Source organism: Centrocercus urophasianus, unplaced genomic scaffold (genome assembly GCF_019232065.1).
Source record: "Centrocercus urophasianus isolate 14NV4802_14NV808 unplaced genomic scaffold, USGS_Curo_1.0 seq_73, whole genome shotgun sequence".
Lineage (NCBI taxonomy): Eukaryota > Metazoa > Chordata > Aves > Galliformes > Phasianidae > Centrocercus > Centrocercus urophasianus.
This window is the reverse complement of record NW_024885344.1, coordinates 2266940-2279909: the sequence shown is the minus strand read 5'-3', so window position 1 is coordinate 2279909 and position 12970 is coordinate 2266940. Positions and strand designations below refer to the sequence as shown.

Here is a 12970-nt window from a genome sequence, read left to right as displayed (position 1 = left end):
GGGAAAGGGAAGGGGAGACAGGCAAATGTGCAAAAAATGCAGGGAGAAAAGTAGGTGCCCCAGTGCTCAGGAGCAAGGAAATGGAGGTGACCAAGAGGAGGTGCATAGCAGCGACAGCAAAACCTGAGCAAGGAAGCAGGGATTTAGGAGTGTGGACTTTCAAGAAGAAAACTTCCCATTTCCTTTGTGCCATCTCCTTGCAAAACCTTGTGAGCAGGAATGCCTGGAGCTGCAGCTGACTTGGCCTGCCTGGGCTGAGGTCACTTCCCTCTGTTAGTGGGGTTGGAAGAGGCCATGGGGCTGGAAGCAGGGGAGATGGGCAGGATTTGCCCTTGGCCCCAGCACCCAGAAGGGCCAACAGTGTCCTGAGGTGCATCAAGCACCTGGTTTGATTTTTAGGCAATCCTGTGTGGAGCCAGAAGTTGGACTTGATGATCCTTATGAGTCCTTTCCAACTAGGGATATTCTTTGATTCTATGGTTATTTAGCTTAAGAGCTGTGGCCACAGCCCTGAGGGCTTGCCATTCCAAACACTGTTTGGGCATGAAGGCAAGGATGTTCTGCCACACAGAGGGACCAGCTTCCCAATGGGAGAAGTCATGGCAGAAGCCTGCTTTTTCCAAAAAAGGGGATATTCCTGCTCTGTCGCACTGATCACAGCATATGGGGCTCTCTGAGACCAAACCCTACCCCAAAATGCAGGGCTTTGGAGGAAGCTGGGACTCAAATGTCCCTGCTCTGTAGTTATGTGCCAGCTGCCTTCTCACCTGGCAAACCAGATCAGGGCCTATTTCTCCTCATTCGTCTTCTGCTTTCAAATGAAAGCCCCTGCAAGCGGCATCAAGGTTAGGAAACAGTCTCACCTACCTGCCCTGGAGTGATTTTTTTTTTTTGCAATAAATGAAGAAAAAGGGAGGGGAAGGGGCAAAAGGGCTATGCCTTGGATCAGCCCCTTCAGTTCAGCATACTCTGTGTGCCAGCTCTGAAATAAAAAGCTCCTTCACACTCACCATGTCTCTGTGTGTTCCGACAGTGAAGCAGGCACTCATCCCACACCCTATCTGTGCCCCAGTTTCCCCCATAAGGAGCAGGATCTGTCCCAGTCCTGGGACCAGGGCTCCAGCATCTCCTGCGTCCTGGGTCAGACCCTCAAACCTCACAGCCCGCGGGGTGGGAGCTCCCACAGATGCTGACTCACCCTTTCCCGGAGAAGCCATTCTGCTGAGTCAGGGTCACGCCAGGTCACTGGGTTTTGCTGAGCAATGTTTCTGGGCTGCGGCAGAGGGGCTCTTAGTTGCTGAGTCATGGCAGAGAGGAGCCACGTGAGACTGTTTATCAGGAGGGCGGCTTCCACAGGCTGTGCTGAGGTTGCAGCTGTTGTTCCTGGCCCTGCTCCCATTCCTCAGGATGACCGGAGAAATCTCCAGAAATAAACCCTAGCCCCTCAGCACTGCATGGGAAGTGCATCTCCTGTACTCCAGTTGGGAGCCATGTAGTGGGCTGTTGGAAGCAGTGGGGTACAGTGGGGTTTCACTCTCTGCAGAACTTGGTTTCCAGTCTGCCTCCTCCCCTCCACTGTGTTGTGGTACGAAGTCCAGCTCAGTGCCTACGTGCGAGTTCTCAAATGCAGCCACTCGCAGCATGCCCATGTCTCAATCAGGGTGCACTTTGCTTCACGTGGGGCTATTTAGGGTTTGCATTTGATAGCTGCCTTGCTCCCATCCACACTTCCCTGTGGCTTGCAGACCCCGGCCCCAGCAGGTTGAAGGGTCTGTCCCCACCAGCACCAAGCCCCAGGGGAAGCCCTTATCCATGCATCTGGAACAATGCGTATTGTAATCACCGCTTCCTGTTTCTGTCACCCCGAGAATACAGCACGCACGTCCATCCCCCACCACATCCGTCTCTGAGGCCACTGCATGGGGTCTGTGCAGAGCAGCAGCATCTGTCCCCCAGAGGTGCCACCACCACAGCCCCACAGGAAGGACCCTGTGGATCTTGGTGCTCCCACCCGCTGTGCTCCACCTGTATCTTTGATCTGGGTTCGGGTTGTTCTGAGCTGAGGGCAGCGAGCACAATCTGTTCTGCCAGGGCAGCCTCGTTTTGGTAAACACGAGTTAGCACACAGCACGTCCTGTGGAATCCAGCAGTGACTCTTTCCTTCCACAAGTAGCTGTATGTGGGTATTTCAGCTGTGTGGGGTTTTCCCCTCTCTATCACGCAGCAAGATCTGGTTGCTGAGTCAGCCCCCCTCCCAGCCAGGCTGAATTCTGCTGTGTCATGGTTTTGGTCGTCCATCTGGCCAAGACTGGCTGTGATCAGGCGGTTCCTCCTCGCACTGGCCAAGCTGCTGAGAAGCAATGCACCAGAGCCAAATGAGGAGCAGTACTTCCAGAAGGCAGGAGAGCTTTGTACTCTGGGGCAGACGGTGTAACCAGAGGGTTCTGACTGTGAAACCTATGGTCAGGACAAGCTGTTAGATCCATAAAGAGGAAAATCTTAGAATGATAGCATCATTTAAGTTGGAAGGGACCTTTAAAAGATCATTTAGTCCAACTCTCTTGCAATTAACAGGGATACCTACAGTTACATCAGGGTGCTCAGAGCCCCTCCAGACTGACCTTGGGTGTCTCCAGGGATGAGCATCCATCACCTCTCTGGGTGACTTGCTCCAGAGCTCACTACCTATATTAGAAAAAACTTCTGTGTTATATTCAAACTAAATCTCCCCTCTTTTGGTTTGAAATCATTTCCCCTTGTCCTATTCTAGCAGATCCTGCTAAAAAGTCTGTCCCTTTCAATCTCCCACATTTCCCTTCCCCTGATGGAAGCAGTGACTCCTCAGTGTCTTCTGTTGCTGGTAACCATTCCTCTAACCTATCCCATGACTTAAACATTTTCTCAAAGACTCAGACAGGCAGATAGAGGTATTTAAGCCCATCACTATCACAAATATCAGCCTCAGGCTGCTTGATTTATCTTCCTACAAATCCCCCAGGCAAACTCAGCAGCAGTCCCACACAACACCATCCCCTCCGGCACTGTGCAGCCACTGATCAGTGAAAGCACAGCAGAAGCAGAGAGGAAGCAATGCAAGCCCTCACTGCAGAGCACTGGATGAAGCCAGAAAAGCTCCAGCCCAGCGACTGCAAAATTGATGACAGCCTGCTTTCAGTTCTCCCTCCATCTCACTGCAAGGTTTCCAAGCTTTTCTGGAGTGAGGAACCTGGCCTCACAGCCTCTCCGCCTCCAGTAACCCCAACCAAGTCAGGCACAAACCAGGCCTGGGGGATGGCGTGCTTCCCTGCTCCCATGGGATTGCTCACAGAGGACTGAGCTGTGCCTTGGCTCTTGTGACCTTGTTTCCTGTGACCATCTCAGAAGAAGGCAAAGGCCCAGATGCAGAAGATGGTACACTGGAGGACACCTCAGAGCAAAAATAGGTGATAGGATGAGAGGTAATGGCCTCAAGTTGCACTAAGGGAGGTTCAGGTTGGATATTAGGAAAAATGTCTTCTCAGAAAGAGCGGTGCTGCAGTGGCACAGGCTGCCCAGGGAGGTGGTGCAGTCACCGTCCCTGGAGGTGTTCCAGAGCCAGGTGGATGTGGCACTGAGGGCATGGTTATGGGCATGGTGGGGATGGGCTGGCAGTGGACCAGGTGATCTTAGAGGTCCTTTCCAACCTTAATGATTCTGTGATTCTGTGACTCTATGAGAAAGTTGGAGTTCTTCCCAGGAAGAAGTGCCCTGCCTACATTGGCAATGACACAATGGGATACCCACTCCCTTCTCCTGAGTCTCACCTCTCCATGTACCTCTGCCCTGCAGGAAAAGTAAGGAGGAGGACATTTTGGACATATATTTAAGTGCATCCAAGCACACAGCTTTTGGGGAGTGGGCAGATGGGGCAAAAGCATTGGCCTAAATGCAGCTTGAGAGTCCTTAGGAAGAAATGAAGCTGTTTAACATGGATGAAAGGAGGAATATGGTTTGGGGAGTATAGTTTTTCAGATTATTTCACAGTCATGCGACAAATAATATCATTCAGTTTCATATCTTTCCTTCTTCCCCCCAACAGAACTATAGGCTCAGTGTGTTCCAGCTTCCCATGTCCAAATAGGGCTCACTGAAAGAAGTGAGAACTGTGCTGCAAGCACGTGATGCCAGTGGAAAGTGCTCATTTCAGAGCTAGTCCAGTGGCAAAAATGGCATTGATGTTTTTGGGCAGGACTGGCCTCTCTGTAAGGGCCAAGGGATGTTAAAGGCTTTCTCACACTTGCTTCAAAGACTCGGACATCCCAATAAGTGTATTTTACTCAATAGCAAAATAAACAGTAAGTAGGCTGGGGGAAAGAGCTAGCTTTTGCTAGAATGCTCTGTAGCTTTAAAGAGCAGAGCAAGACAGGAAAAGCATGGCTGAGTCAGGCTGGGAGCGCTGAGTAATCCTTCCTGAGTGTGCACAGTCGCCAGATGTCAGCCCAGCACAGAGCCATGTGCATGCACAATCTCTCCAGGCTGCTCCAACCCCCAACACTGAGCCCAGCTGTGCAGAGGACACATGAGACCCACCCAAAGCTAGGGGACAGATAGACAGAAGACCCCCCTCCCTGCTTTTCCCTTCCAGCCCACGGCAGTGGAGCAATGATGGCTTTATGTGCCCCACTCTTTTGGCTCCAAGGCAGAATTTGTGCTTTCCCAAAGCACAGATGAATGATGCACCTCCCGTCCTGGTTAGCTGAGCTTCCAGCATAGCTCCAGATGGAAGAGGGGCCCCACTACATCTGCGGGCTGCCTTCTTGGCTGATGCAGCAGACAAAACAGCGGGGCAGCCAACAACTAGCAGGAGCACCTTGTCCAACTCTCCTGTCCTAAACCAGAGAAACTATTTGCCACTGCAAATATCTGCAGCCTGCCTGAATTTCCCCAAAGCCCTGCATCACACCTTGGCAGTCTCCTGCACGCTGCAGATGTGACAACCCCCAGGGTATTGAGGGGATGGACTGCTGTCCTCTATCACCTCACACACAGTGGTGCTCACAGCAGGGCCCACGTGCCATGCCAATTCAGTATTTCTGTTGTATAAGGGAGAAAGGAAAGCATATCTTTGTGCATCAGTGCAGGCACACCTGTGCAGCGTGAGGAAAGAATCAGAGTCATGGAATCATAGAATCTTTTGAGTTGGAAGGGACCTTTAAAGGCCATCTGGTCCAAATCCCCTGCAATGATCAGGAATACCTACAGCTCAATCAGATATTGAAAGGACCTTTAGATCCTGAAGTCTCCCAGAAGCCTTCTCTTCTCCAGGCTGAACAGCTCTCTCAGTCTGTCCTCTCTGGGAGGTGTTCCATCCCTTGGACCATTTTTGTGGTCCTCCTCTGGACACACTCCAGCAGATCCACGTCTCTTCTGTATTGAGGACTCCACATCTGGACACAGTATTCCAGGTGAGGTCTCACCAGCACAGAGCAGAAAGGCAGGATCACCTCCCTCTTTCTGCTGGCCACACTTCTTTGGATGCAGCCCAGGACACATTTGGCTTTCTGGGCTGTGAGAGCACGCTGCTGGCTCATGTGCAGCTGCCATCCACCAGTGTCTTCGAGTCCTTTTGGGCAGAGCTGAGCTTTAAGGGTCCCTGCTGTGCTTCCTTCCACGGAGCAGGGATGTTCCCACCCCACAGTTCAGAGCTCCTCGTCCCATGGGCAGCAAAGCTCCCTGTGCCTTTAGAGGCTCTAAGGATGCTCACACCCCAGGGTGATAAAACACTGACACCGGTTTCTTTTTAGGACAGATGCTGCAGAAGCTGCATCTCCTTGTTGGTGCTGAGCTGGCACAGGGGTGAATTCCTCCTGTCCTCCCAGCCGTCCCTGGGGCTGGGGGGCACAGCAGCAGGAAGGGAAGTGCAGCGTGTTGCAAGAAGCCTCACATGAGGTCAGCGGCTGTGCTGCTCACGTGGCCCGCCCGTATAAAGCTGGGAGTAGGAGCCGGGCTACAAAACGCAGCGCTTCGCGTCCTGGGAGAGGGAGGAGAGCTCAAGCGAGGAAACAACAGGGAAACAGAGGCTCGAGACGAGGAGGAGAAGAATGGAAACTTCGCAGCCACACTGCGCTGAAAGGTGAGATCGGGACGGGGAAGAGACGGAAGCGCTCAGCCAGCAGTTTGTATTCTCCCCTGCTTTCAGGCGCGCTCCTCCTCCCACCTCTGGATGCGTCCTGGCGGTGCTCCGCGCTCAGGACGGCGGGCGGAATGCTGGCACTGATATCCGCGGCTTTGCTCCTTCTCCTGCTGCCCCCGGCTCCCCCTTTTCCTAAGGTCCCTTTAGCTGGAGCAGAGCAACAGCACTGATATCTGTCTTACTGCTCTCCCTCGCCCAGCATGTCCCAGGACCTGTCGGAGCTCCTGAAGGAAGCTACCAAGGAGGTGCACGAGCAGGCGGAGAACACACCTTTCATGAAGAACTTCCAGAAGGGACAGGTATCCCTCCACGAGTTCAAGGTAGGGTGTAACAGCACGGCAGAGCTGCCTGGGGACTGTGCGTTAATTACTGTCACGTAGTTAATAGAGGTAGAACAGTGGGCAGATATTGGTTCAGGTTGGATATGGGGAAACATTTCTCCTCCATAAGAGCGGTGCTGCAGTGGCACAGGCTGCCCAGGGAGGTGGTGCAGTCACCATCCCTGGAGGTGTTCCAGAGCCGTGTGGATGTGGCACTGAGGGCATGGTTATGGGCATGGTGGGGATGGGCTGGAGGTTGGACCAGGTGATCTTAGAGATCTTTTCCAACCTTCATGATTCTGTGATTCTATGAATGGAGCATACTGAATTGAGAATGCTCTAAGCGTTTACAGCAAGAAATAACGATGGAATAGCAATGAAGTGAGGCTGTGAGATCATCTCTGCCACCATACTTGACAGTGTTTTAGCTGTCACTGGGGTTATAGCAGAGCTGGGATCAGGAGGAATTGCTCAAAGGCAGAATGAGTTGGAGCAAGCTGTGTCTGCTGCCAGCAGGTAGGAGCCTGTTGCTTTTCTTGAAATGTAAGAGCTATATGCCGGTGCTAGTCTGCATCTATCCTGGCTAGGGACAGGATGGATCTGAGCCACGTAACAAAGCCGTGAGCAAAAACAAAGCAAACACCTGGGTAAGAAATTCCCGGGAGGCCAGAGGGCCTGACGCACAGCTTTGCAAATAACAGCCAGCAATCCAACCCGTGGTTTAATTGTTTTGTTGTCGAATGGCTCCTTGATAAATAAATCCACGAGAACAGAAATTAGTCCATTTATTTCTGACAGGTTGTATTCACAGCACTTAGTCAAGCATGAATTCAGTGGCAGGCGCTGACTTCCTGCTGTTAGGAATGGGGCACTCGTTGGGCAGTGGACTTTGAGACAAGTTGGTGATGAAGAAAGGCCTCTGAGATTCAGGAGCACGGCTCAGTTTCCCGGGAAATATTTACCCAGTGATGGGAAGTGGGACGTGACTCCGGGCTTTGAAAAGCAAAAGCAGTTTTCAAAAGCCACCTTTCCCACTTAAAACAACTGGCCAAGTTAATTTTTCTTCATTGGTTGGGCAACGTTTCTGTTTCGTTTCCAGTAAGCTGGATAATGAGTTATTATTTAAAAACACCTTTTTTTTTTTTTCTTATTTACTTTCTTGGCAAACCCATTTACCTGCCCTGACATGTGACTCCTAGGATCTGAATAGCAGTTTCTACAACAAAGTCACTGCCTGTGTGTGTATCTAAGTCCTGTTTGCAATGGTGAAAAGCTGAAATCATTCCTGCAGTACTGATTTCTCTACTGGGACAGTAAACTGCTTTCTCTCTAATTCCCCCAAACCTGACTCACCTGTACCTCCATGTTCTACACTTTGCTGCCAATAAGGGATTTCAGTGTAAGCAAGAAGTGGTGTAGGTATAGATATGCACACAGCCTCTACAGAAAGAATGTCCATGCAAGGGAAGAACAGCCGGATTGTCTTATGCCACGTGGAAAAGCTGGCAGATAGAGGAAAATAGCATGTAAGCTGGGAAAAACAATAACAGTGGTTTCAAAACAGAGGGATGATCACATAGCTGCACAGTGATCCTTCACAAAGGCATCTTTCAGATGCCTCCCGTTCCTTACATCTTGTCTCCTTGGGGCAACAAAAGAGGCATCCCCTCTTCCAAGGCTGAATGAGGCAAAGGGGTGCCTCCATTCCCAGGATGGTGGGCTGCCAGCAGGACAAGTAGGTTGCAACGTTAGCGGGGTGGGTTGTCACCTCACAGGGTCCCACAGAGGGAAATCACATCCATCTGTAAGCATTCAGATTGGAGCAGTGCACCAAGAAATGTGCCTTTGGGAATGCTCTCTGTGTTGACTGGGGGGGTGAAGAGAACAGGTGAGGTGTGGTTTAAGCTTCCATTATGTCAAGCTGGGAGAACTTTTAAGTTGTAAGTGAAGGCAGCAGCTTTTAAGGGTAGGTAAGGCCAGCATCTGCTGGAAATGGGCTAGATGCCCTCAGTGCCCCTTTTATCTCCATTTGCCACGCAGGAAACCTGCAACATAACAGATGTGCTGCATAGCATAATACTGGGTGTGCGCATGAGTAACTTTTTAATTAGTGGGATTTGTCCCAAAAGCAGACAGATACACCTATAGCTCATCCTCTTCTGTTTCAGCTGGTCACAGCATCCCTGTATTTCATCTATTCTGCTCTGGAGGAAGAGATTGAACGTAACAAGGACAACCCTGTCTATGCTCCTGTCTATTTTCCGGCCGAGCTGCACCGGAAAGCTGCCCTGGAGAAAGACTTGGAGTACTTCTATGGCAGCAACTGGAGGGCAGAGATCCCATGCCCTGAGGCTACCCAGAAATACGTTGAGAGGCTCCACTGCGTTGGCAAGAAGCATCCAGAGCTGTTGGTGGCCCATGCCTACACTCGCTATTTGGGAGACCTGTCTGGGGGGCAGGTGCTGAAGAAAATTGCCCAGAAGGCTCTCCAGCTGCCAAGCACTGGAGAAGGGTTGGCTTTCTTCACCTTCGATGGAGTCTCCAATGCTACCAAATTCAAACAGCTCTATCGGTCCCGCATGAATGCCCTCGAGATGGATCACGCTACTAAGAAAAGTGTCTTGGAGGAAGCCAAGAAAGCTTTCCTGCTAAATATACAGGTGAGGAACAACCAGCCAATCCTGTTTGCCCACACCCTCTCCCAAATAAGATAACAGCTACAGGGAATGGCAAAGCCGGTATTTCTGCTGTGAAGCTTACGGGAAGTTGTGGGTTACAGCAGCCTAGAGTTGGATGGCTGCACTTGTCTAGACTGGGAGCATAGCAAGCAGCAGGTCTCTGAAAGGCTCTTCTCCCTCCTCTGGGGATTGAACAGAACATGCAATAGCCTTCTGCTTAGCTGGAGGTTTACTGGTAAAGGGAACAGGCAGATCCCACAGGCCTGTTCTGTGCAAAAAAACCAGAGAGCCTGGCGTGCAGGGAAGCTGGGCTAGATGATCTTTAATGGTCCTTCCCAAAACAAACGATTCTATGATTCTTTAGCCTGGGTTGAAAGCTTCTATCTTCCTTTAGTTCCCAAAGTGTCTAGAGCAGGGGCAAGGAGAGCAGCGAAAGCAAAAGAGAAGAAGTCACATCATGAGATAACGTTCTTACTTTTCAGGTGTTTGAAGCACTGCAGAAGTTGGTGTCCAAGAGCCAGGAGAATGGTCATGCTGTGCAGCCGAAGGCAGAGCTTCGCACGAGGAACGTTAACAAATCGCATGAAAATGGTAAGGCATTCCCAAAGGCAGGTGTTTAATATTGCCACTTGCAGTTTGGCTCTCCTCCCTTCCTCTGCTGTTGTTTGTAAAATCAACTGAGAACTGAGAGCGAGGTGCTTGCACCAGCCTTCACCAGCAGCCAGTACATAGTGCAAAGGGTAATGATATGGGCAAAGCTTCTGGACATGACAGAGCGAGGGTGGCATACGTGGATTTCCCAGACATAGTGTCAGTGAGGGAGCAGTACAAGAAGACACTCCTTCCTCCTCCTTATAGGTTGTAGCAAGGGTAAGGCTCATTAGCCAGAGAAAAATGGCCTTGAGTTTACAGAAGCACAGACAGTAATTTTGGGCCCAGCATTTGGGATGCTGACAAAAGGTTCTTGGCGCACAGCCTTGCTTGAGTCTGTCTTTTTGGTCCAAATCTTCCACTGATCATTTCCTTGCCTTTCAGAGGTGTTTATTCAAAATAGCACCGGAAAAGAGTGCAGAGTTTAGCACTAGTGTGGTTTTCTGGATGGTAAAAATAGCCTGCTCAAGAGTGGGGAATTTACAGGCTGATTTTACAGGCTCAGTTTTGCAAAGATCTCCACCTACCGGCAAGTGCTGATCCTGAACTGGGCATAGCCTGAGCAAGAAAGGCAATTGCTTTTTATGGAGCCTGATTTGTTGAGTGAGTTATGAGCAAGCTCACATGTTGACAGAAGAGAGCAGTTTCACTGATAACATGTGCTTCTACTAGGAAAGCCCTTATCATCTACTCATTCTGAAGCTGAAAGGGAGATTTTTCAGTGCATGTTGGATTGAAGCAGTTTTCTCATGGAAAAAATGAGAAGTATGCTGGTCTTGCACATCATTAAGGAAGTTTAAAGCAAGTTCTTTGGAAAGGGCAGTAACATTTCTCCACGAATCTTTGCTGCCCCTTTCCCAATAAGCCTACAGAGATAGGAATTTCCAAAAATAAAAAAATAGAAATGGTGTCGGCTGACGAATTCCATTCTGGAGTTGTACAGGGTGACTATTTGTTTTGTGTACTAAGAAAGAGAGGTGATGCATTGGAAAAGGGAGGTGGTGGAGTCACCATCCCTGGAGGTGTTCCAGAGCCATTGGATTTGGCACTAAGGACATGGTTAATGGGCATGGTGGGGATGAGCTGGTGGTGGACTAGGTGATCTTAATGGTCTTTCCAACCTTAATGATTCTGTGATTCTATTTCTATGAACTCTGTGGATTCTATGATTCATAGAATCTTAAACCAGTTGTATCAATGAGACACAGGAGACAAAATGCCCTTTACAAATTTATCTTAAGTATTTACTTGGCTGTCTCCCGCACCCATCAGGAGTCCCTTGAGAAGTGAGGCAGTGCATTTCTAAGCCAGTGAGGAGACAAGGGAAGAGTCCTTGTCTCCTCAAGGAGACAAGGCAGAAGGCTTGTGCACCTTTGTAACACCTGTGTCAGTCTGGCTGCTGCCTTTCTTCATCTGGCCTGAGAGAGCAGAAACTTCTGCCACTGATTTTTCACCATGCTCTGGGTTCTGCTCCTCTTCTGGACAGCTTCACCAGGTCTGCTCTGGCACTGGGGAGAGCAGCTTACTTCTTGTTGCCCTCATCTGCTCATTTTTTTCTTATTTGTACCAGGTCCTGCAGCTGGGAAGGAAAGCCAGAGGACAAGCAGGATGCAGGCAGACATGCTGACCACTTCTCCCCTGGTGCGGTGGATCCTGGCACTCGGCTTCATTGCCACCACAGTCGCTGTAGGCTTATTTGCCATGTGAGAGAGCAGGATCTTCGCCTTCTCTTCGTGCCTTCCCTCACCCTGAACTAATCCACCTTCCCCAGTCCTTCCAAGGGAAATTCCCTTCGACTGGGCACTGTGATCTCAGCTCTGCCACTAATATTTGGAGATCTTTCTCCCCAGAAAGCAGAGTGCTGTGAGAGGCTCCAGGCCCTTTCCTTGCTTTCTGCAAGCTCTCCTCACACACTAACAACATCACCACCAGGACAAAGGGATGGAAAAGCCTAAAACCAACAGCCAAGAGCTGCAATTATTCTACAGATTATCTGCAAAAATCCCACAGGATGAGAAATGCAGCTTTGACACCTGTCTTGCCTCAGAACTATGCAGCTCCCGGAGCTCTGTTTGCTCAATGTTTAATACTGCTAGATAACACTGTGATCACTGTTTCTGTGGAGCCACGCAGCTCCCGTGGGCTATAGAACTGTTTTATATGACACTAGCAGGTCTGTGTTAAATCTTCTTCCAATCATTTTTCTTTCTCCTTTCCTTTTTTTTTTTTTTTAAAGAGACAATGGTTGTTGAAGATACAGTGTCATTCTTTTATCTGACTATATAATTTATATACATAATAAAATTAAATTTCAAAATTCAATTCAAAGTCTTCAAGCCTGGTGTTTCCCATTGTTAAAGGGGAGGAGGGAGGAGTCTTTCTTGCCTCCCAGCTTTGTGTGCAGTGGTTACAACAGAGAGAGGTGGGAGCTCTGAGAACCAGCCCTGTTCCCACTCTTCTCCAACACCTTCAGCTTCTACACATTTACAGAAATAAAACAATATCCTGTGGTTGTACAAAGTACCTCTAACTTTTGACTGCCCAGATACCAAGCATGCATCAGGCCTTGATCCCACCTCACAGCTCCACCAGATGGGGAACAGCCATGCAATAGAAGACATTGGTGCCAGCTACACAACCCCAATCTCTGCCAGGACTTGGCACACACACACACAGCCAAGTCCAGCAAGGTGGAAAAAAAAATCATGGGTTGTGTTGGAAGGGACCATAAAGCCCATCCAGCCCCAAACATGTGCCATGGGCAGGGCTGCCACCCAGCAGCTCAGGTTGCCCAGGGCCCCATGCAACCTGGCCTTGAACCTCCAGGAATGGGGCATCACAGCTTCTCTGGGCAGCCTGTGCCAGTGCCTCGTAGCTCTCTGAGTAATTTCTCCCTAATATATAACTGGATTTCCTCTCTTTTAGTTGAAATCCCTTTCCTCTTGTCCTACTGATGTCTCAGTACCAACCACTTGTTATTTTTGCCTAATTAAAGTGCTTGCTCAAAGTTACAGTTCCATTTACAACTTCCAGAAGCACTGCTTATCTGTGATAAATATCCTTCCTGGCCACAAGACTTCTGCAATAAGAGCAGCATCCTCCAAGTAGGGGCATTAGCCCAAAACATTAACCAGTCAGTAGACACCAGG

At 49.8% G+C, this 12970-nt stretch overlaps 1 protein-coding gene across 1 annotated transcript; it reads left to right on the top strand.

Moving 5' to 3' along the window:
* Positions 1 to 5974: 5974 nt before the first annotated feature.
* On the top strand, positions 5975 to 12143 carry HMOX1 (heme oxygenase 1). The gene is made up of 5 exons (XM_042838001.1): positions 5975 to 6112; positions 6372 to 6492; positions 8661 to 9152; positions 9653 to 9761; positions 11392 to 12143. The coding sequence occupies exons 1-5, from the start codon at positions 6081 to 6083 to the stop codon at positions 11526 to 11528; spliced, it is 891 nt and encodes a 296-aa protein (XP_042693935.1). The 5' UTR covers positions 5975 to 6080; the 3' UTR covers positions 11529 to 12143.
* Positions 12144 to 12970: the final 827 nt, after the last annotated feature.

What these genes read in the sequence shown, in the direction of transcription:
- HMOX1 (XM_042838001.1), top strand. Translation starts at nt 6,081, where the DNA reads ATGGAAACTTCGCAGCCACACTGCGCTGAAAG. An exon ending in CAGCCACACTGCGCTGAAAG is followed by an intron (nt 6,113 to 6,371) that starts GTGAGATCGGGA and finishes TCCCTCGCCCAG; the next exon opens with CATGTCCCAGGACCTGTCGG. An exon ending in CTTTCCTGCTAAATATACAG is followed by an intron (nt 9,153 to 9,652) that starts GTGAGGAACAAC and finishes CTTACTTTTCAG; the next exon opens with GTGTTTGAAGCACTGCAGAA.